Genomic DNA, 22,549 nt, shown 5'->3' with positions numbered 1-22,549 from the left:
TGTGCCCTTGCATGACTGTGTACTCCTCTAGCTCTTCCTTTTACCTGGAATTCCCTTCTTCATCTATTTATGTGTATAAAGATGGAGCCTACTAGTTCATTGGCAAGCCATATGAGACAGATACTGAGATTGAATGAATCCCATTCGAAGATCTGGTCTTTGAATTTTTATCTACCAGATTGTTGTTAGATTACATTGGCTGGGGCATGTGAAACACAGGAATTTTTAAATTCTTTAAATAAAGACCCCTAAAAGATGAGCAACACATTACAACTGAGCTTCTGTTTCATCTAAGCCATTCTGGTTGAAATTCGTGACCTACTTTATCTTGTGTTCTGTTGCCATAGTGCTTAGGTTAGATGTGTAACTAAAGAAAATTGTTTTCCAGTGCAAATCTTAATTTTTATTGTGCCCTGCAGTGCTGCATAGATGATGTATGTATGATAAGTCTCACATTTAGAAGATTCCAGGGGAAGTTAAAGTATTATGGCCTCTATCTGTGGATATTAAGATAATATATTTTCTGTAGATGTGTATCATTTTCTTAAAAAAGTAACCGAGTTTATGAATATCCTTAGGCAAAAAAGAAACAGGATTTTCTGACTGCTTCAGAAGCGGTGTCCAATTTACATGGGTCAACCAGTATTTGCTAAAAAGGAAAACAAATTTATCTTGGAAAGCATAAACCTCAAGCTCAAAGATAAATGCTTGTCCCTCAAATGTCTTAATGCTTCATTTGATTTAAAAATCTGTTCTACAAGGGCACCTAGGTGGCTCAGTCAGTGAGGCATCTGACTCTTGATTTCAGCTCAGGTCATGATCTCACAATCCATGGGTTTGAGCTCCACATCAGGCTCTGGGCTGACAGTGCAGAACCAACCTGCTTGGGATTCTGTCTCTTCCTCGCTCTCTGCCCCTCCCCCGCTCTCTCTCTCAAAATAAATAAATGTAAGAAAACATCTGTTCTACGGTAAAGTGAGCATTTAGAGTTCTCAAGACCCCATCTTTTTTAAAAAACAAAAACCAAAAAACCCAGCTGGCAGACATTTCCTGTCGATGGCAGGGTATGTGTTTGACGGATGGGAGAAGAGGCCGGGCCAAGCCTACTGGGCCAACATTCCCCACCATTCTCTATAAATGGGAACATTTCTTTCTGAATGGCGAGGCTTTTTTCATTACACCAGTGATATTGTGATTTCCTAAGTGTGGAGAGCAATGAAAATGTCTTTTGTTATGCTGATGACTTTTGGAAAAGTCACTAGGTAAACCGAGAATGGGGGCTGCTTGCCTGGGGAACCAATCACGATTAGAGGGTTAGACCGTTCAGTCCCACCCCCCTGACCTCTGGGGACAGGTGAGGGGCTGGAGGTTGAATCAGTCACCAGCAGCCAATGATTTAATCAACCATGCCTGTGTAATGCAACCTGCATTAAACACCCCAAAGGAGGGGGGTTTGAAGAGCTTCCAGGTTGGTGAGCCAAGAACATTTCCCCGTGCCAGCCCCTAAATCCATGGAGGCTGAAGCTCTTGTGTTCAGGACCTTGCTCTAGGTATCTTTTCATCTTGTTCATTTGTAGCTTTTAATATTCTTTTCAATAAACTGGTAATCTAGTGAATAAACTGTTTTCCTGAGTTCTGTAAGCTGCTCTAGCAAATTAATCAAACCTGAGGAGGGAGTCATGAAACTCCAATGTATGGCTGGTTTGGCATCTGAAGTGGGGGCAGTCTTCTGGGGCTGAGCCCTTAACCCGAGGGATCTGGCATGATCCCCAGGTTGATAGTGTCAGAATTGGGTTCAGGTTGTGGAACACCTTGGTCAGTGTCTGAGGAGAACTGAGTTAATTGCTTGGTGGGGTAGAAAAACACACACATTGTAGCACCTTGAATTTTTTTTCTCCTATATTGAATACATTCAAGTCTCCATAAATCTGGGAATTTATGGGGCAGATTACCCCCCAAACATGTTGTGTTTGGCTTACACAATTCACTTATTGCAGTTATAAAAGGAAAAAAAACCCTATTTCCTTCTACTTTCAACACTCTGACACCAATGTGTGGGTTTTCCACACTAAGCTATTCTCTAATTTTCAGTGGACTCCAACTGGGTGTCCTAAAGTTTCACTCAATTCTGTCTTTTTTTTTCTTTTTTAATGCTTATTTACTTATTTTGGGAGAGAGAGTGCATGAGAGCAGGGGAAGGGATGGAGAGAGGGGGAGAGAATCCCGAGCAGACCCCCTGTTGTCAGCGCAGCCTGTTGTGGGGCTTGATCTTACAAACTGAGATCATGACTTGAGCCAAAATCAAGACTCAGACTCTTAGCCAACTGGGCCCCCAGGAGCCCCTCACTCAATTCTGACACTAACTGCCTGGAGTTAGACCTCCTAGGTTAAGGGTTAAGTCTCACAAAACTAAAGCCCACATCAGATGCTAATCTCAAATCCCAAGTTGTCTATGTCCCATCTATGCTTTGGATTAACTGGCTAAGATCAAGGACTCCCACAACTCCCTCCTCCAGTTTGATAATTTGTAAGAATAGCTCCCAGAACTCAGGAAATTGCTTTACTTATGATTTACTGCTTTATTATAAAGGATACAACTCTGGAACACCCAAATAGAAAAGATGCATAAGGGCAAAATATTCAGGCAAAGGCACAGGGCTACAGTGATTTCTCTGGACACCCCACCTTCCCAGCAGAGGCTCTCTGAACCCAGAGGTGATGGTGGAGTGGGGCTGGGAGTTCCAATTCTCTAATCTCGAGTTTGGTTTCTAGAGCCATAAGCCCCCATTCTGGAAGAGCCAGCACATTAGCATAAACTCAGGTGTGGTTGAAAGGGGCTTAAAAAAGTGAGACCCTTCTCTCACCCCATCACTTAGGTAATTCCAAGGATTTTAGGAGTTCTGTGTCAGGAAGCTGGGCAGAGACCAGCTTATAATGTCAGGGTTACTTGTCTGGATCTTGTATGCATTTGATCTTGTTACCTTTGTCTTAAACAGTTTGGGGAAGAGACCATAAATAATAGATATGTGGAGTACAATTATTCATCTGTTTTCATTTGTATGTAAAATATGTTTGTATTATTTATTTTACTGTATTTCTAGTTGTTTTTCACTTTTGAAGTGAAATTTATTTTTAATTTATTTTTATAAATTTATAAATTTATTTTAATTTTTTTAAGTTTATTTGTTCATTGGGGGAGAGAGAGAGAGTGCAGGGGAGGGGCAGAGAGAGCGGGAGAGACAGAGAATCCCAAGCAGGCTCTGTGCTGTCAACGCAGAACCTGATGCTGGGCTCCATCCCATGACCCTTAGATCGTGACCTGAGCCAAAACCAAGAGTTAGACACTCAACTGACTGAGCCACCCAGGTGCCCCGAAGTGAGTGTTTTTGCTTCACTGCAGGTGTTGGTAGTGTTGTTCAGGCTTACAGAGGGAAATGAGAAAGCCCTGAGGCCCTTTGAGCATTTCTCTAATTTCCCTTTCTTTAATTTACGGCTGCTGGTGAGTTACGGTTTACAGTTCCCATCTCTTCTTAGTTGGCTCTGTTTCTGTACTCCTCTAACAATCGTGTTTCTTCCTGAGATCTTATTTTCACACTCCTTGAGACAGACTCCACTGTGAGAGCCCAGGCTTGCTCACTGTGAGGTTTGCCTACGTGTTAGGGGCATGATCCTATTTATGCAAGGATGTGCTGGCCAGAGGTGCAGTGCGACGTGACTCTGCATGGCAACTGGCACACAAGAAACTACCCTTGGTTGTTTGCTAAAAAAAAGGGCTTCGTGGGGGAGGGGGGGAAAGGCACTTACATCTTGAGATTCTGCTGGCAAAGAGGAGGCCAAAGCTCCTGTGTAGTTAAGAGCGTGCATACTGGCATCATACTGCATGGGGTTCATAACTTGACTCCACCAATTACTGGCTGTGGGATCTTAGGTAAGCTACTTTACCAATCTGTGCCTCTGTTTCTTCATCTGAGAAATAGGGATAATAATAACACATATCTCGTAGTGTTGCTGGAAGAATTAAATTAGATGACATACGAAGAGCCTAGCATAGAGCTGGATGTATAATAAAGACTTAATATATTAACACTGGTTATTATAATCATAATTATGATTGTTATTTGGATCTTTCTAGGCTCTAGCACAGTACCTTTCACATAGTAGCTTCTCAATAAATCTTTGCTGAATGAATAGATGAACCGATGACTCAATCACATACCAGTGCCTGAAATACGTAATTTGGCTGAGTAAATCATCTCTCAGGTGGGACTTTAAAATATTATACCTAGAAACCAATAAGTGTATCATCTCCTCTTTCAAAAATCATTTCCATGTTGAGATTTGCATTTCAAATGGATTTTGTATAATAGAGGTCTTCCTCTTCTCCACTCGTACCCCAGAGTAGCCCATGACGAGTCATCTGTTATTTCCCATAAGGTCCCAGTGAAAGCTGTGTTTTTCTTTACTGGCGAGGCAATTTGCAGTGGCCGTTACAAGAAAAGTCTATTATTTTTTAACTTGTTGTATTTTCTTCCCGAAAGCCATCAGTAGTGGACAAGTGAAATTTGTTACCCATATTCCTCCCAGCAATAAATACTACTTTAAATTTCCCCCTCCTTCTCTCCGCGCGCCCCCCCCCCCCCACATCTAAGTGTGAAGGAATACAATGGAACTGTTAAGCCTAAAGTCACAGATTATAATCAAGATGGTATGGAATCAAGTCCATCTGGTTCCCTCATAGAGGTGAACTGTATTGAAATGGCCAAAATATATTGCAGATCTTTGCATAGAACTTTTGCCTACCCTTCTTTCTGTTTTTCAGCATACTGTTACTCTGCTTGTCCAATGTGCCGTTGCCACATATGCCATATACAGACGATCCTTAGATTTTGCAGTTCTCCAAAAAGAACTAGATTGCACTTGGTAGAAGACACTGCTCCACTACTTCAAGGGTGCTATTTTCATGTCTTCATTGTTACCATCACCAAACAACCTTCTCTGTCATAAGCATCTTGCTTACATATCTCTTTACCTTACCCCTATAAAAAGCTTAAATTCCTACTAGTTTAGATTCTTTTCTGTTTATTATCTTTAGTTTTTATTCTTGGTTTACAAAGTGTGTTAATTCTCAGCTCCTTTTGATCATTTCAACTTTAACATGTTTTATCTACTTAACATTTCAAACTTTTATCTTTCCTATTTTGTTTAAATATTTTTCTCAGGTATAATTCTTTTTAATTTCATCATTGTTTGTTTTCTTCTGATTTTTCTTTTAAATACCTTGATGATTTTTGTCCTTTTTGATCTTATAGTTTTCTGATTTTATCTTTTATCTTTTCATATCCTTGGTTTATAATGAGCAAAAAAGGGGCACCTGGGTGGCTCAGTCAATTAAACTTCCAACTCTTGATTTTAGCGCCGGTCATGATCTCGTGATCCTGAGATCAAGCCCTGTGATGGGCTCCATGCTGAACATGAAGCCTGCTTAAGCTTCTCTCTCTCTCACCCTCTCTCTCTCTCTCTCCCTCTCCCCTCCCCTCTGCCCCTTGTCCCCCACTCCCTTATGTTCTCTCTAAAAAAAAAAAAAAAAAAGGGTGGCTCAGTCAGTTAAGCCTCCAACTGGATCTTGGCTCAGGTCAGGATCTCAAGGTTCATGGGTTTGAGCCCCATATCAGGCTCTGTGCTGACAGTGTGGAGCCTGCTTGGGATTCTCTGTCTCCTTCTCTATCTCTGCCCTTCCTCTGGTTGAGTTCTCTTTCTCCCTCTCTCTCTCAAAAATAAATAAACATGCTGATTTGAAGGGGCATAAGCACCCCAATGTTTACAGCAGTGCTATTAACAATAGCCAAATTATGGAAAGAGCCCAAATGTCCATCAACTGATGAATGGATTAAGAAGATGTGGTGCAGGGGCGCCTGGGTGGCGCAGTCAGTTAAGCGTCCGACTTCAGCCAGGTCATGATCTCACGGTCCGTGAGTTCGAGCCCCGCGTCGGGCTCTGTGCTGACAGCTCAGAGCCTGGAGCCTGCTTTGGATTCTGTGTCTCCCTCTCTCTCTGCTCCTCCTCTGCTCATGGTCTGTCTCTCTCTGTCTCAAAAATAAATAAAAACATTAAAAAAAAAAAAGATGTGTATATATATATACACATATATATGTGTGTGTGTGTGTATACACATACATACGCAACAGAATACTACGGGGTGATAAAAAAAAGAATGAAATCTTGCCATTTGCAACAATGTGGATGGAACTGGAGGGTATAATGCTAAGTGGAATAAGTCAGTCAAAGAAATACAGACATCACATGATTTCACTCATCTGTGGAATCTGAGAAACTTAACAGATGTTCATAGGGTAAGGGAAGGAAAAATAAGACAAAAACAGGGAGCAAACCATAAAAGACTTAAATACAGAAAACAAATTGAGGGTTGATGGGGGTGGGAGAGTGGGGAAAATGAGTGATGGGCATTAAGGAAAGCACATGTTGGGATGGGTACTGAGTGTTATATGTAAGAGATGAATCACTGGATTCTACTCCTGAAGCCAAGACTACACTGTATGCTAATTAACTTGAGGGTAAAAATAAACATTAAAAAAAAAATAAAAACAAACAAGAAATCTAGTTATACAGATCCAAAAGGTTTTGCTGATGAATTGGTCACAGATGGAGAGGGAAAGAAAGGAATTCGTGTTGAAAACTAGCATTTTAGCCTAAGCAAATGGGTGTGAAAAATGGTGTGATGTACTTCAGTAGAAAAAACTTAGAGAGAGGGGAGTAGGTGAAGAGAAATAAGAGTTTCTTCTCTATCATCACCATTGCATAAAAAAAGAGCATTTTAGGGGCGCCTGGGTGGCGCAGTCGGTTAAGCGTCCGACTTCAGCCAGGTCACGATCTCGCGGTCCGTGAGTTCGAGCCCCGCGTCAGGCTCTGGGCTGATGGCTCGGAGCCTGGAGCCTGTTTCCGATTCTGTGTCTTCCTCTCTCTCTGCCCCTCCCCCGTTCATGCTCTGTCTCTCTTTGTCCCAAAATAAATTTAAAAAGTTGAAAAAAAAAATAAAAAAAAAAGAGCATTTTACCATTTAAAAAGGACATAGTGCAGATATTTTTATTTTTATTAAAATTTTGTTTAATGTTTATTCATTTTTGAGAGAGAGATTGTGAGTTTGCACAAGTGGGGCAGGGGCAGAGAGAAAGGGGGACAGAGGACCTGAAGTGGGCTCCCCGCTGACAGCAGAGAGGGCTGTCATTGAGGGCTAGAAATCATGAAATGTAAGATCATGACCTCAGCCAAAGTCAGATGCTTAAAGGACCGACCCATCCAGGCATCCCATGCAGATATTTTTAAATGAATACTTTTAAGTTTCTGAAAAAGTCATTAGATGAACACTTCTGGCATTTACATGAAAGATTTGTATTTCAGGAAAACTCACTAGGGTACCTCTATAGAGAATAGACTGAAAAGTTACAGACAGAAAGCTCCATTAGAATGGAAACCGTGGAGGTCAAGTGCAATTTGGAGAAAATTTAGATGAAAGATCTGCTTACCTGTTGATAGGGAAGCTGAAGGTTGGGGAAGTCTGTCTGATGCTAGTAATGTAGATGAAAGTTTTTTCTATGTATGAAGTGGTTGAGTATTTTTTAAAGAAAAAGTGATAATGTAATGAGTTAAAAATGGTATCTATCTGTTTTAATAGGCATATTCATTTTTTCTGAGCTTCAGAGGGGGCCTGTCTAGCTAACATGTTCTTTTCTTACCATCATGTTTCACTTAGCATGGCTGTGGAGACCATATTACTCCAAAGATTGAGTCGAAATAAAGTGATAAAAATGTAGCAATTTGTAAATGTATTGGACTCATTTTAAATATTCATCAGTGAGACCACGAATTCCTTAAAAGCCACAGTGCCTTCTTTTTCGTGAAAAGGTAGCCTGTTATTTTGTTCAAAAGAGCCAACTGCTCCCTGGTGACTAACACGGCCAGTCTCTCACCCTCAGGTTCTTCGCCGGCAAAATGAGGACAATGAGGTGCATGTCATAGGATTTTAAGGATATTTAATTAAAGAATGGATGTGCAAAGAAGAAAGGATTTCACACGTGTTTATCCATACTTATCTTTCTCCTCTTCCTCCTCCAGTGCCCCAGTGCTGGGTATACCCAGAGGATACTAACCGTATACGTTTGTTGAATGACCGGCTGAATGACTCGAGGCCAGAATAGTTTCCTCGTTTGTAACGCCAATGACTTGGAAAGCGTGACGGCACCTGTGAAGTGGAATGGCAATAAAGTTTTGCTCATTAAAAAAAGCACCCACGAAACTACAAACCCCGTCCTTCCTTAGGAAGCCGGCTAGCCAAGGGGCTGGCGAGGAATACGGAAGTCTGGCCCTCTTGCCCAATCACGCCGGGAAACGTACGTAGCGGTGGCCAATCCTGGGGAAGTTTGCTCCCGCTCCGCGCCGAGTCCCGCCTCCGCGTTTAGCGCTGACGGGTCGTTAGTGGATAAGGCGACCGCGGAGGCGGTGCCAGCGGCGTCAGCCAGCTCGGCTTTCCAGGCTCCAGGCTCGGCTCCACCATGGCTCCCAAAGGCGGCTCCAAGCAGCAATCTGAGGAGGACCTGCTCCTGCAGGATTTCAGCCGCAACCTCTCGGCCAAGTCCTCCGCGCTCTTCTTTGGGAACGCCTTCATCGTGTCCGCCATCCCCATCTGTGAGCGCCGGGAACTGGCGGGCCGGGCAGGCCGTCAGCGGGTCGGGCTGGGCGGGGACGTGGCAGGGCCCGGCGGACTGGCGGGAGTGAGTGCTGGGGCATTTAGCCCGCGGCTGTCTCCAGCTCTCCCAGAGCACGGGGAAGGCGTGTAGCCTCTGTGGGCCTCAGTGTTCTCGTCGGGGACGGGGCTGGGCGGCATCACAGGAAAGTCCCTTGTGAACCCACTCCCAGAGATTGTGATTCATTAGTTCTGGGATGGCGGCCCCTAATCTGGAAACGACCGGATTAAGATTTTGTGCTACATGCGTATGTGACCTGCTCTGTTCCCCCCCCCCCCCCCACAGTTGTTTATCGTTACGAGCTTTAAAACTTTATCGTTAATTATTTTGGAAAAACTAACGAATTAGGCGAGAGTCAGATTCCCATTAACCTTCGACCCGAGAATTGTAGCGTTAGGTGAAACACTTCACGCTGCTGAACGTCGTTTGCCTAATTTGGTGAGAGAGTTTGGACCAAAGCCAAGAGCCCGCGCTCTAAATGGTTTAAACTTTTTAATGCTATTAGGTCATTTCTAGAATTCTCACTTGGATGAAAGAACTTTGCATACTTGGGCAAAGTTGGTTCTATAGCTCAGGGTTCCCGGATTTGAATCTCCTGTCTCTCCTCCTGCTTGCACGTTTGTTAGGCAGTTAAATCGAGATTTATTTTCTTTCGGCCTTTTAAATCCCACCGTGCCTTTAACGTTACGTGGAGCTCTGTGCCTCCTTGATTTCATATAGCCACGTTAGCATGTCAACTATGGCTTGGGACTGCACGTGGTGTTTTGGAACAGCTGTATACTTAGTATAGTAATACCCTGCTGATTGAAACGGGAAGTGTGAATTGTGATTTTTGTTTGTTTGTTTTTGCTCCTGAGTTTATTCTCATTTCAGAAGAAGGAGAAATCTCATTTGGACTAGTAGTGGGAAGGTTCTGTTTTTAAAGTTTTCTGAGCTGGGAAAGTTTGAGACTGTAACTTTATCACTTCTAAAGATCCACATATACTGACCGTATTGGATTTCCTAACCTGGACTGTATTTTATAGGCTTAACTGTAATTAATTGAGCAGGCCTTTGTAGCTGGGTGGTAATGTTTTGTTCTTTTTTGTACCCCCTCCCTTCTATCTTCATTCAGGGTTATATTGGCGAATATGGCATATGGATCTTATTCAGTCTGCCGTTCTCTATAGTGTGATGACCCTAGTAAGCACTTACTTGGTAGCCTTTGCATACAAAAATGTGAAATTTGTTCTCAAGCACAAGTAAGTATATTTCTCAAGTTGAAGTATATATTACATGTTGTACTTTTATATAGAAGAATATCTTAAAGACCATTTGTATGTCTTGTTTTCAAGAAGTTTCAATTTGAGCTGAATATGCTGGGGGGAAGGCATACTAATGCTATAAAGAATTATTAACTAAAGCAGAGACCATGCTTCTGACATTGTTACGCAAGTAGGTTTTGAGGGAGACACTTGAACAGTTAAGCACTAGCCTTAATCATGGGGTTTATCAGAAAAACAGGAGCAACTGGGTGACTCACTTGTTTAAATGTGTGACTCTTAACATAGGCTCAGGTCGTGATCTTGCCGTCATGAGACTGAGACCCATATCAGGCTCTGCTCAGCAGAACCTGCTTGGGATTCTCTCCTCCATGCCCCTCTCCCTCTCTCTGCCCCTTCCTCATGCATGTGCACCCTCTCTCTCTCTCTCAAAATAAGTAAATAAACTTCATCAGAAAAACAAACCACCAAGTAAGTAAGTTAACATTTCTGAAGCCAAATGGAGTTCTTTCTGCAAAGAATAGTTCTGAGTTCTCCATGTACTACTTTTGGACATGAAAGAAATGGTCTTTTTTTTTTTTTTTTTTTTTTTTAAACTCTGACAGATTTAATGCTAATTACAGTTTTTCTTCTAAGTGTGTGAAAATGTAAAAGAGTCTCCTATTTCCTCTATCTTAGGATCACACATAATACGAATTCTAAGTTTGTTGTCCGTATGTTAGGCTTGGGGTGACAAGGAATAGAAACCTGTTTAGATGATCTTAATTAACAGGGATTTATTGTAAGAAGCCCAGAAATGGTCTCAGTGGCTGAAAGTGGCTTCAAGAGCTTTTCTGCTGCTGTTCCGGACCCATAGGAGCTCAAGTTGGTGTGACTGCCTTTCTGCTAGACCAGCAGAGTGATCCTCTTTGTCATCTTTCTGCTTGGCAGCCCTCTTCACCAACTGCCATTCCAGTTTCAGCCCACCTTGGACTCTGCTGTCCTGGGCTGTCTTTCTCATGAGGTGTGGCCATCTGTGGATAGCGAAGGCCTCAGACCTGGGCACCCTGTATGACCCATGCTTTGTGATGTCCTTGGAATTCGGTTCTTTGAGACCTGACGTCTTTTGACTTGTTTTGGGTATTATTTTTCATTAACCTTTTTGGAATTAAAATTAATGGTCTTTTTACCTTCTCATTTCTGCTTTAGGCTTCTTAAGGGCCACTGCCATGTCTTTTATGTCCCTTACAACAGTTAACGGTACATTTAGCTCAGTAAAATTTCAATGACTTACTGACTTGATTTCATAGGTTCTCTCATAGTGGAATTGTTTTCTTTAATTGTAGTTTTGATTTACTCTTAAATCCTGCCACTCACATTGAAACTCCTACAGATTTACAAGGTGCATCAAAGCTCAAAGACCCAGGAAGAGGCAGAGTATGGGTAGCTGTTCGTAGGAGAGGGAAGATAGCTTATGTGTTGACAATCTGGATTCCAGTCCCAGTTGTTTTTTTGTTTGTTTTTGTTTTTTTATTTTTTAACTTTATTTCTTTATTTTTGAGAGAGAGGAGCAGAGAGGGAAAGAGAGAATCCCAAGCAGGTTCCTTGCCGCCGGTGTGGAGCCAGACACGGGGCTTGATCTCACAAACTGCAAGATCCTGACAGCCGAAATCAAGAGTCTGATGCTTAACTGGCTGAGCCACCCAGGTGCCCCCCAGTTCTGCTGTTTTTAAATATCTAGCCTTCGGCACACATTTCATCTTTTTAGTCGTTGGATTCCTGAGATGTAAAATGGGGATAGTAATGGTGCCTCATAGATGGTGAGGATTAAATATGATAACACGGATAATATGTTGAGTATATAGTGTTGAGCACATAACAAATGTTTATGTGCAGTGTCAGAGACATTGAGGGTGAGAGCCTGTAGGAATTTTTTTTTGAGCGGAATGACTTAAAAAAAATGTTTGCAAAGATGTTTTTCTTTAAGAAATTAAATAGATGGGGGGGCGCCTGGGCGGCTCAGTCGGTTGGGCGTCCAACTTCGACTCATGATCTCACGGTTCTTGGGTTCGAGACCCTGTCAGCCTTGCTGACAGCTCGGAGTCGAGGCTGCTTCTGATTCTGTGTCTCCCTCTCCCTCTGCCCCTCCCCTGCTCATGCTCTGTCTCTCAAAAATAAATAAATGTAAACAAAAAATTAAGAAAAAATTAAATAGATGGTATTTTTCTTTTTTTCTGGAGAGGTTCTAAAATAGATAAAAAATAATATAAGAAAAACAGTTGATTTTGCAGGTCCTCTCATTTGGCTGATTGCTGGGCCACTGGAGTGACCCTCGTTTTGTTTCAGAGCATTCAGTGCTGTGTGAGATTTATTTTTTAAGAGCCCTAAGAGAATAGAGCTTCTTCTTGAGTTATAATAAACCTGACAGGTTGTTATATGTTTGTTAGGTGAATATAGAAGAGAAATTAACTGGTTTATCTGGTTTGGTCTCTTTGAGATGCTTTGTCCTATGGACAGATGATCTGTCCTAGAGACACTTGGAGGTAGCTAACTCTTTTGCAAATAGTTTGTTCCTGTGTCCTAGCATCCTGATGGTGTGTGTGTGTACACACATACTTGTGTGTATTTTTTTCTTTCTGTTCATCTCAGAAAGGTTTCTGCTGTAAACCACATCCATTTCTTATCAGCTGGCCTTAGAAAAAGTGGTCTTATGTGAAGTTCAAGAAACACTTGAAGTTGGTTTGCTAAAGAGGTTCAGAGATCAGAGTCTCTGCCCTTAGGAGCAGGACTTTTACATAATGAATCAAGTGAAGTTGGGAATTTGTGTTTAATTTGTATCCCAGAAGCCCTGTGGTTAAAGAAACGTTGAGAACTATTGCCTTGAATTGATCTTGGGCTTTCTTTTCAGGGAGCCATCCTAATTTCTCCACGTCTTTCCTTGATACACTGACCAGAACTAAATATAGCACGGTAACAAGGGATTAATTAATTGAACATAGAGTGAACAGATTTCTATGTTCCACATCCTGTTGCTTTTAATACATCTCAGTATCATGTTGAACATTTTCATAGTGGGACTGTTGGTATATTTTGCTTATATCAGTTCTTCTATATTTATGGCTAACCAGTGTCTCCTATATTATCAAAAATATACCATATTGAATTTACATGTCATAAACTTTGGCAGGCTTTTTGCATTTTATCATAGGTTAAATTTTATCCTCTCTTGCACTAGCAATCTCATAAAGTTCACCTTAAAGATTTTCTGATGAATATACATTTTAATTTTTTGTTTGACTTGTCACTGAAGATTCTGATCTGATATTTAAAAAAAATTTTTTTTAATATTTATTTTTTGCAAGAGAAAGCGCATGAGTAGGGAGGGGCAGAGAAAGAGGGAGAGAGAGAATCCCAAGCAGGTTCTGCACTGATAGTGCAGAGCCCAATTGGGACTTGAACTCACAAACCATGAGATCATGACCTGAACTGAAATCAAGAGTCCATCACTCAACTGACTGAGCCACCCAAGCACCCCTGATCTGATCTTTTGAATACCACTTCTAGCCTTTTCTGGCTGATAATATATTATCTTTTGATACAACCAGTGGTTCATTTAATTACAAGTGCTATGGTTAATCCCTCATGTGGTATCATTTTTAGTGAAATTAGACGCTGGAGTGGAGTTAAAAGCATTACTTTAATATGTTACAGGTGTTATTTCCCTAATTCTCCTTTGTTTTTTTTAAGCCTAGTTTTATTTACTGGAATTGAAATGGTATATCATTTGCTAATACCTTACCAAATTTATTTGTTGAACAAATAAATTTAACAAATAAACAAAATGGGGTTACAATAATTTATAAATGCATTTGACTTGTTTACCCATTTAAATACCTAAACTTTGGAAAATTATATCCCCCCCTTTTTTTTTTCCCCGAGAGCAAGAGAGTGTGCAAGCAAGGGGAGGGGCGAGAGGGGGAGGGAGAGAATCTTAAGTAGGCCCTACTCTGTGCACAGCCCTACACAGGGCTCCATCCCACAACCCTGGGATCATGATAGAAATCATGAGTTGGACACTCAACTGACTGAGCCACCCAAGAGCCCTGGAAAATTACCCTTTTAAGCAGAATTCAAAACATATATCTAATAAACTATATTTCAGAAGTTCTTGAATTCTATTATATTTGGCTATTATAATAAAATACTTGAATTCTATTATAATATTTGTCTATTATAATAAAATAAACTTGGAATTTTCTGTCAAGATTATTTCTTGAAATGTAAAGTATCATGTAGTTGCCAATATAAAATATGAGTACAGAGTGTTTCAGATAGTGTGATGTTCATTCCTGGAGCATGTGGAAACATTTTTTCTTTTATTTTCTAGAGTAGCACAGAAGAGGGAGGATGCAGTTTCCAAAGAAGTGACTCGAAAACTTTCTGAAGCTGATAATAGAAAGATGTCTCGAAAGGAAAAGGATGAAAGGTTTGACTTCTAAAATGTTGGTGATAGTCAAAACTGGGGATACTTTGTAAAAAATAAGTGTTGGTTTCTGCCTAGAGAATGTGGATAATGGAATTGCTGGAGGTTAAGCATTGATATTGTAGAAGATAGAGTGGAATGACAGTTACTGACATTTTGAATTTTTACTACCACCAGATGCTTTTATTTGTGTTCCGTACAGCTCATTTAAAGAACCATGTGAGGTAGGGCTATTATTTCCATTTTACATTTGAGGAAACAGGTACAGAAAGCTTGGGTAATTTGCACAAGGTCATAGATTAATTAGTGTGTGGTCAGTCTGTAACAAGAACACGGGCAGTGTGGCTTGAGACTTTGTACTTGTAACTGCTCTCCTGGAGTTTAGGAGCTTGCAGAACTTCATCCAGTGTTGGCTCTGCCACTTGACAGCTGTGAGACCTTGAGCACAGCGCCTCACCCCTCTGGGTCTGAAGAGTTTACATTGTATTGTGTGTTAGCATTTTTAGGTGGTGGTATTTCCGTTCCTGAGCTTCCCTAGGGACATCCAGTTCTTGGTTATCTGCATTGGTTGGGAAAGTGAGAACTCTGTTTGTCTCCTGTTGCCCAAATCTGTGCCACATTTGTTAGCCCTTACCCCTCAAATTTTCCTGCCAACTGCTCTTAGAAGGCTTAATAGTCTAATAGCTGAGTAGCAGAAGTCTCTGAATGGTTGAATAAACTTGTGCCTAAGAGTTGTTACATGGGCTTAATACAGTCACAAGTTGAGGTGTTTTTCATAGATCTTAAATTTTAGTGTCTGCAAAGTGCTTTGTGAAATGGAATTTTTAACCCACCTTGCTCCAGAAAGACCTTGTGGAGACTTGCAATATTAAAGTGCATATGAAACAAAACAGTACAATTTTGAAAGATCAGAAACTATTTAAAAGTAAAGATGGGTGAATAAGGACCTCGGAGTTAGTTACAGCAGTTGAGCATTGAACTTCGCTCTGAGCTTCCAAGTGTCAGGGTTAGCGTCCGAGGTCCTACACTTTCATTTTCTGATGAGAAGCAGCATGTAAGTCCTTCTGAAAAGAGACTTTCTTGGCACTGAATCTTGGAAGGACTTTATCAAGTCCATCCTTATTTAAGGGACGCTGAGTAACTTAAACGAATAATGTCTTTTACAGTGGTTTTGAAAAGCCACTAAAACGTTATAGAAATGCTTATCTCCTAGATCCTTTGTAAAAATTGAAGGGTACGATATATATGTGTGTTTTTAATCATTTATTTTAAGTAATCGCTACACCCAACATGGGGCTTGAACTCACAACCCCGAGATCAAGAGTTGAATGCTCTACTGACTGAGCCAGCCATGTGCCCTCTGAAGGGTACAATATTAAAATAGTGACAATGAAGGCCTTTTTTCAGGGAGCAGCTTTAATTTGGTCTGGCTGCATAGCTTTCTGATTGTAAATTTTTGCATAGCGTTAGAGGTTAGAGAATCTAGGATTTTTTTTTTTAATCTTTTTACTGAATTTATAGTATTTATTAGAAAAGTGGTTCTTAAATTGGAGTATACATCATAGTTACCTGTTTTCAAAGTGCTTGTTACAGCTCTGTATGTTTTAGGTGATGAATTATATCAGAGGTGGCAAATGGGTCTCCTCTTGCCTGATTTGGTCTGGCATGTGTTCTTGATCCTGGGATATGTCTCAGAATTTTTCTCAGCATGGTAGTCAGGTAGTCACTATAAGCAAAGAAGAGTTGGAAGTGGAAATGAAATATCTTTGCCATTCGCTGGATCAGATATTTCAAAGTAGAATGAAGGGTAGGTTTTGTGGATACATAAAATGCAGTGTCAGAGGATTATAAAGTTTCTGTTCCTGTCATCAGTGGAAATTTGTGCTGTTACTATTCATCTCTTAGAAACCACAGTGGATAAAATTGTACCCAGGTCTCTACTCAGAATTGACGCTGATACCTGGGACTAAGGCTCTCACTAAGATCTAGTGTTTTTCAAAAAAAAAAAAAAAAAAAAAAAAAACTAGCATTTTTCTCCCTCAAAAGTAAGTTGTTTCAAGAGAAGGCCTATTAGCACCTCTTTGCCTAAGATGTGTATGCCTCAAAGCTACCATCTACAGTCACTTGGAATGGGTACTCCATGCCACTTTGAAACTGCTTTGCCATCCATTCAAGGTTGGAGATCAGCTGAGGAGAATCAGAGGTTCATTGACATTTATCCCAGGATGTGAGTGTTATTTTTTTCTTGGTCTGTCATTTAGCATTATGTGATGATAACAGTTCTTGAGTTCTCAGTCTTCCTCTTGTAGGAAGTGTTCCTTGGAAAAATGAGTCTTTGGGAGTGCTCTCCCAAACTAGATTTCTTACCAGTGAAGTTTTGGGAGAACTATTGCTGATGACAGCATTTGAGGGTCTTCATTTTTTTCCTAAATGAACCAGGATATGGATGGGGTAGAAAAAGTTCTGAAGGCTATCCAAGACAATCCTGTGTATACACTGATATACAGTGCGTATTGGTCATGCCTGGTCGTTTTGGGAGCAGGGGCAACCTGAAGGATTGAGCCCTTTCTTTCATCCAGACTGTTTTTGAAGATGGTTTTGAGTCAGGGCGTGGCAGGGAGGTAGGGAGAGGTGCTCTGATAGAGGTCGGATAATCTAAGCAACCATAGTGAAGGCATGCTAGTAACCTATTTAAGGAACCTGTCTTTTTTGGGTCTTATGCCACAGTGTTGAAAACAGGCAATTGTTCGAGTGTTTTCTAGAATTAAACCACGTTGGGCCTTTGCATCTTTCTGAGGTGGTGTTTTCTTTGATCATTGTTAAAATGGTATAATGTATTTCCTCCCAGTTCCAAGTCCTATATATTTTTAAACTTACATTTAAACTTCTCTGAAATCAGGAAGTGTATTAGAGTTGATGGCTGTGCATTTAATGTAGTGTCTTTCACTTCTCCCAAACTTAAATAGAAGTTTTATTAGGTTGACTCTATCCATAGAATTAAGGAACTATGGCATTTATGTTTGAGACCGCAAACTTCTTGTGATAAAGATAGTTTATCTCATTTAACTCCTTTACTGTCAAGCTTGTTGACTTTGTATTAGAACATTTGGTGAATAAAATGTAGGAGTTGCCAGGGACATTAGCCATAGTGCTGTCCTTAGGATTGGTGGAGGGGATCATCTGGCCCCGGAATAGTATATATCTTTTGGGAGGGTAAAGCGTCAGTGGTGATGGCTTTCAGCCTTTTTGATAATGATCCACAGTAAAATACTTTATCTTTTGACCAAATACACTCAAACATGCACATATGCAAATATTTCAAAAAATGATAATTATCTAAGATAATTATCTAATTATCCATATACTTGATATTTTTCTATTTTTTTTTAATGTGGGTCTCAGCCCACTCAGTTGTTGTCCCTGAGTGTTGAATCCACCCTGTTGATTTCACATCCTGCTAGTTACAGCCTATCCTTTTAAAAATTGCTTTACAAAGTTAACTAACCAGGTGGAATAAACGCTCCCTTATTCACAGGCCACCTGGAATTTCCTGCTGCCTGTGTGAAGAAGTAAACAAAAAGGTTGATAAAATTTTAGTAAATTAATAAACTATAATAAAGTGGATTAAATAAAAAAATTTAAAAATCCTCCTAATGATCAAGCAGATTACTTGTTTGAATTATCTAAAGGTGGCTAACGGCATTTGCAAAGAAGTCGGCTTCTGTGAGCCACAGCTGGTTGTAATATTGAAGGCTGAAATCTGTAGGCTATTGAGAGTCTCAAGCCAGCAAACAGCCAGGAAAGCTTCATCTGGCTACTGATCATGGAGTTTGTTTTAGGTGAGGACCTAGAGAAAGATGTTTCTTTAGGCTGTTGATGAAACCAGGCCAATTATAATTAATCTGTCCCTTCCTGCAAAGCTCTGACTGCCTGGGAGAAAAGGTAATACACCCAGCAGCTATTTTCATTAAGAGTAAAATACCTTTTTCAATAGGAAAAGGGGCACAGTGCTGATTAAATTAAATATTAAAAACACATTCTGTTCAGAATGCTTAAGGAAAAACTTACAGTGAACTAGAGCCATGTGGCATATAAAATATTATAATACATATTTATAAACTTGATTTGTTTGTCTGCAGAATCTTGTGGAAGAAGAATGAAGTTGCCGATTATGAAGCTACAACATTTTCCATCTTCTATAACAACACCCTATTCCTGGTCTTGGTCATTGTTGCCTCCTTCTTTATATTGAAGAACTTCAACCCCACAGTGTATCCTTTTAAAGGTTGCTTAGCATTTTTCGAAGTCTAGAAGCAGTAGTTCCTTTTGGTTTTGATTTGCCTGAGTATTTTACTATAAAGAAAAACTGTCTAGGGAATCGGTCCACTAAATAGCTCGAACTCATGAGATTGTGACCTCAGCCGAGACCGAGTCAGATGCTTAACGGACTGAACCACCCAGGCGCCCCAACAGGTGGAGTTTTTGATGTAATAAAACAGCAGACACTTCCAACTTGAATCTTCTGGGAATACTAGAGTGGTTTTCCCCGAACAGTCCGGTTCTGTGACTGAGAGTAGCTCTGAACTTTCACAGCCTCTTTGCTTTCACACGCCAGCTGTAGCCAAAACACTGCTGGGCGGGGGAGACTTCTCTTTCCTTTGCTCTTGGGGGGAACAAGGATAAGTTTCTTCTTCCTGCTCATGTTCTTTGATTAGCTCTTCTCCTTTAGGTTTAATGGAATTCAGATGTTTTCTTTGTGATCATGTGTTCTAGGTTTCTGGCTCAAGTGTTTTCTTTTTAAAATTGGGACACCTTTCCTGTGAATGCTCTTCATTCTTTATAGTCTTCTGTAAATTGTATTTGCAGACAATGGGACTGCACATCATTGTCATTTCATAGTGTCAGGAGGGAAACTGCATGCCATAGAGATGGGCTCTTTTTGTTTTGTTGAACTGCTTTTGGGCTTTTAATTTTTCCTTAACATTAAATTTTTACAGGAACTATATTTTGTCCATAAGTGCTTCATCAGGCCTCATCGCCCTCCTGTCTACTGGCTCCAAGTAGACCATGTCCGCTTTGCCCCCTGGCTTCATATCTACGGGTGGCCTGTGGTATATGGAAAAGTAGCAGGGTGGTCAGAGTGAGAGAGACACAAGATGTTTTTATAGTCTGCAGTTTGAGGGTTTGAAAAACCCAACAAAATGTAATTCAGTATTTGTGTATTGGCTCTTTTTTGACAGATTGTTGAAATTAAAGGAATTGGAAAGGAAACTCCGAGTACCAGGACATTTATTAAAAGGTAAAAAGTGTCATGCAGTGTGCTGTAATCACAAGAGGAGAAAATAACTTGTTTCCTTGATCTGTCAGAGGTCACAGTAACCTGGACTGAGCTGTTATTTATAATAGTAGCAAGAAGTTAATAACTGGTTCTCTGTGTTCTAACCACAATATTACAACTTTTTTTGAACCATAAATATCAGAATGAATCCTTTCCCCTGGGGATTGAACAGAAGCCTCATGTTTACCAGTCTCTGAATTTGTGATTTGAAATAACTCAAAGTTAAAAACAAGGTGTCTCCAACTTGGGGAAGAGAAACTTGTGGAAAAATTTGTTTGTTTGCTTCTTTCTTTCTGTCTTTCTGTCTCTCTGTCTGTCTCTCTGTCTCTTTCTCTCTCTCTTTCTCTCTCTCTCTCTCTTTCTCTCTCTTTCTCTCTCTCTTTCTCTCTTTCTCTTTCTCTTTCTCTTTCTCTTTCTCTTTCTCTCTTTCTCCCTCTCTGTCTGTCTTTCTGTCTTTCTTTCTGTCTTTCTTACAGAAGAAAGACAGCCAAGGCAATAGGCTAAAAATAGTGGACAGGCATACAAGGGTAGTCCTGTGGGATTAAAGCATATACTGTTCATTGTATAGTTTTGGTCTTGGGTGGCCAGGGAGGTCAGCTCAACACTACCATGTTGGTTTGACTTGTTAAGAGACTGGAGTCATTGCGTTCCTTGACTAGGGTCTCACACCACTAGAGGAATGTTCAGTAGAGAACTACTTTCCTGAATATTGATGTGTGAAAGGCCAAAGTAATATTTATGGTCTTAGTTCCAGAATTCTAAGAACTCTCCAAGGAATTGCGGTGGTTTTAGTGCTTGTCAGCATTTTTCCATTAGGACCTTGATAAATTTGACCCCTTGGTCCACAGGTTCCTATCGATTATGAGCAGAACCTCTTCACATTAACCTCTTCACCCCTGGGTCTAGCCAAGAGCAGTCTCTTGCACTTTTTAACCAGTGTGTGCAGGGATAATTACAATTTTTCTGGTGTGTGCCATGATTTGAAGAAGTTTGGGAAGCTTTTTAACCTGTAATACTTAAAAGGTTATGGAATCACAAGTGATACAGGTTCATATTCTTATAACTTTGACCACACCCAGTAATTTCAAAAGAACAGTACTTCAAAAGAAATACCCTATCCCTAATTTCTAACCTTGCTTTTAATCTTTAGTTTCCATTTCTAAGTTTAAGGTGAATGTAAATATTTGCTGTTTTGTTATAACTTTATAGAAAAGTGTTCCTCAGAAGTTCATCTTCTGTGTTATTGGATATTTTTGGTAGGCCCACATCTAAGAACTTGGAAGGAGGACCGGGGCAGGAGCACATTTGCTTAGTGACTTACATCATCATTGTCTTCATTGAGGATTATATTTCCTCATTGCTTCTAGAAGTTTGCAATTTATTTTTCTTTGGTGCATTATTATCCATAGTACTGTCACTGGATAATATGGAACGAACAGGGAAGTTGCCAGAGAGTCATTTGCAAAGTAGTGAAAGACGTAGGAGGTTTATTTTTCTTACTATGCTAACTTTTCTTGTAGATAAATAAGGGGTCAGTAGTTTGGTGGCATGGAATTTGTGTACTAAATGCATTTGCTTATTTGACAAACCATCAGGGTCTACTATCAGCTGGGTCAAGTATTTTTTTTTCTCTTTAATTGCTGGTAGAGAATTGCCACTAGATGTCAGTGTCTGTGTAGAAGGGGGGAAAATTGCCACCATTCTTACAATCCGTGTGCCATACTTACAATAGGGTGGTGAAAAAGGGCATCGGCTTAATATTCTTCATAGAATGTTTCTTGAGTTCATAAACTGAGTAATTTGTAGAAAAGCATATAAGCAAAATTTGGTTTTGTCTTGAATTTTACCTATAGCATTTTTTGGTTCTGATAATGATTTCTAACTTTCTGTACTGTTAAATTTCTATGCATAAGTTTGTAAGGTATATACTCACATTGCCAATTTTCGTTCAGGATTTACTGTACAAGTACGTTACTCTTGGGAATTACAGAAGTTTTCCTCATCTCTAAAGTGGCTATGTGGCACATAGAATCATGATGGGCTGTATCTGGTTTAGTTCATAAAAACCTGCTGTAGAATTTGTATTTTAAAAGACCCCATGTCCAATACCAGTAAAATAGAAAGGATTCTGCTGTAATTGAGATTAAAATCGATTAGATAGCCCCTCCCCCTACACTCCTTGTGGTAAGTAGAGGCTTAAAATATTGGTTCATTTTACATTTTCCTATTTTTAGTTTCTCATTTACAACTTAATAAAAATCTTAGCTAGAAATTATTCTTATAAGCCAGTAAAAATCTACCGGTTGTCCTCTTTGGTAAATTATTGTAAATTGGAAAGAATAATGTACAAGGTTTGAAGTTAACCAGAATATGGAGGTTGGATTCACACCCAGAATTCTTGTGAAAGGTTTTATTGGTCAAGTATGATTAAACTTTGCTTTTTAAAAATTATATTTTCCCTTGACATCTTTGAGAGCCATATGAATAAGTACATAATCTTTATTACATTATTCGACATTACTGTTTAAATTTTTCACACATGTAAAAGTGCATCTTTGTAGTTCCTGAGATAGTAATTAAATGTCTGTGCGGCAGTGACCGGCATAGTGTGGTTCTATTACAGAGCAGCATGTCAGGCCTCTGCCAGCATGTGCCTGCCGTGTTGTCCTGCCCACCCAATTTCTGTGTTTTCAGCATGCATGCCAGTCACTGCTGTTTCTGGAGACAC

At 40.2% G+C, this 22,549-nt stretch overlaps 1 protein-coding gene and 1 long non-coding RNA gene across 2 annotated transcripts; one reads left to right on the top strand and one right to left on the bottom strand.

Moving 5' to 3' along the window:
* Positions 1-8,031: 8,031 nt before the first annotated feature.
* LOC121033888 (uncharacterized) lies at positions 8,032-8,505 on the bottom strand. The gene is made up of 2 exons (XR_005792173.1): positions 8,410-8,505; positions 8,032-8,257 (listed from the first exon to the last, which is right to left on the bottom strand). It is a non-coding gene; the product is annotated as an uncharacterized LOC121033888 (long non-coding RNA).
* Positions 8,506-8,516: 11 nt separating this feature from the next.
* SSR3 (signal sequence receptor subunit 3) lies at positions 8,517-19,754 on the top strand. Its single transcript, XM_040480576.1, has 5 exons — positions 8,517-8,700; positions 9,874-10,000; positions 14,388-14,486; positions 18,623-18,754; positions 19,481-19,754. The coding sequence occupies exons 1-5, from the start codon at positions 8,568-8,570 to the stop codon at positions 19,545-19,547; spliced, it is 558 nt and encodes a 185-aa protein (XP_040336510.1). The 5' UTR covers positions 8,517-8,567; the 3' UTR covers positions 19,548-19,754.
* Positions 19,755-22,549: the final 2,795 nt, after the last annotated feature.

Source organism: Herpailurus yagouaroundi, unplaced genomic scaffold (genome assembly GCF_014898765.1).
Source record: "Herpailurus yagouaroundi ecotype Mexico unplaced genomic scaffold, PumYag 159, whole genome shotgun sequence".
In the NCBI taxonomy this organism is placed as follows: Eukaryota; Metazoa; Chordata; class Mammalia; order Carnivora; family Felidae; genus Herpailurus; species Herpailurus yagouaroundi.
This window is presented reverse-complemented; position numbering and strand designations above follow the sequence as displayed.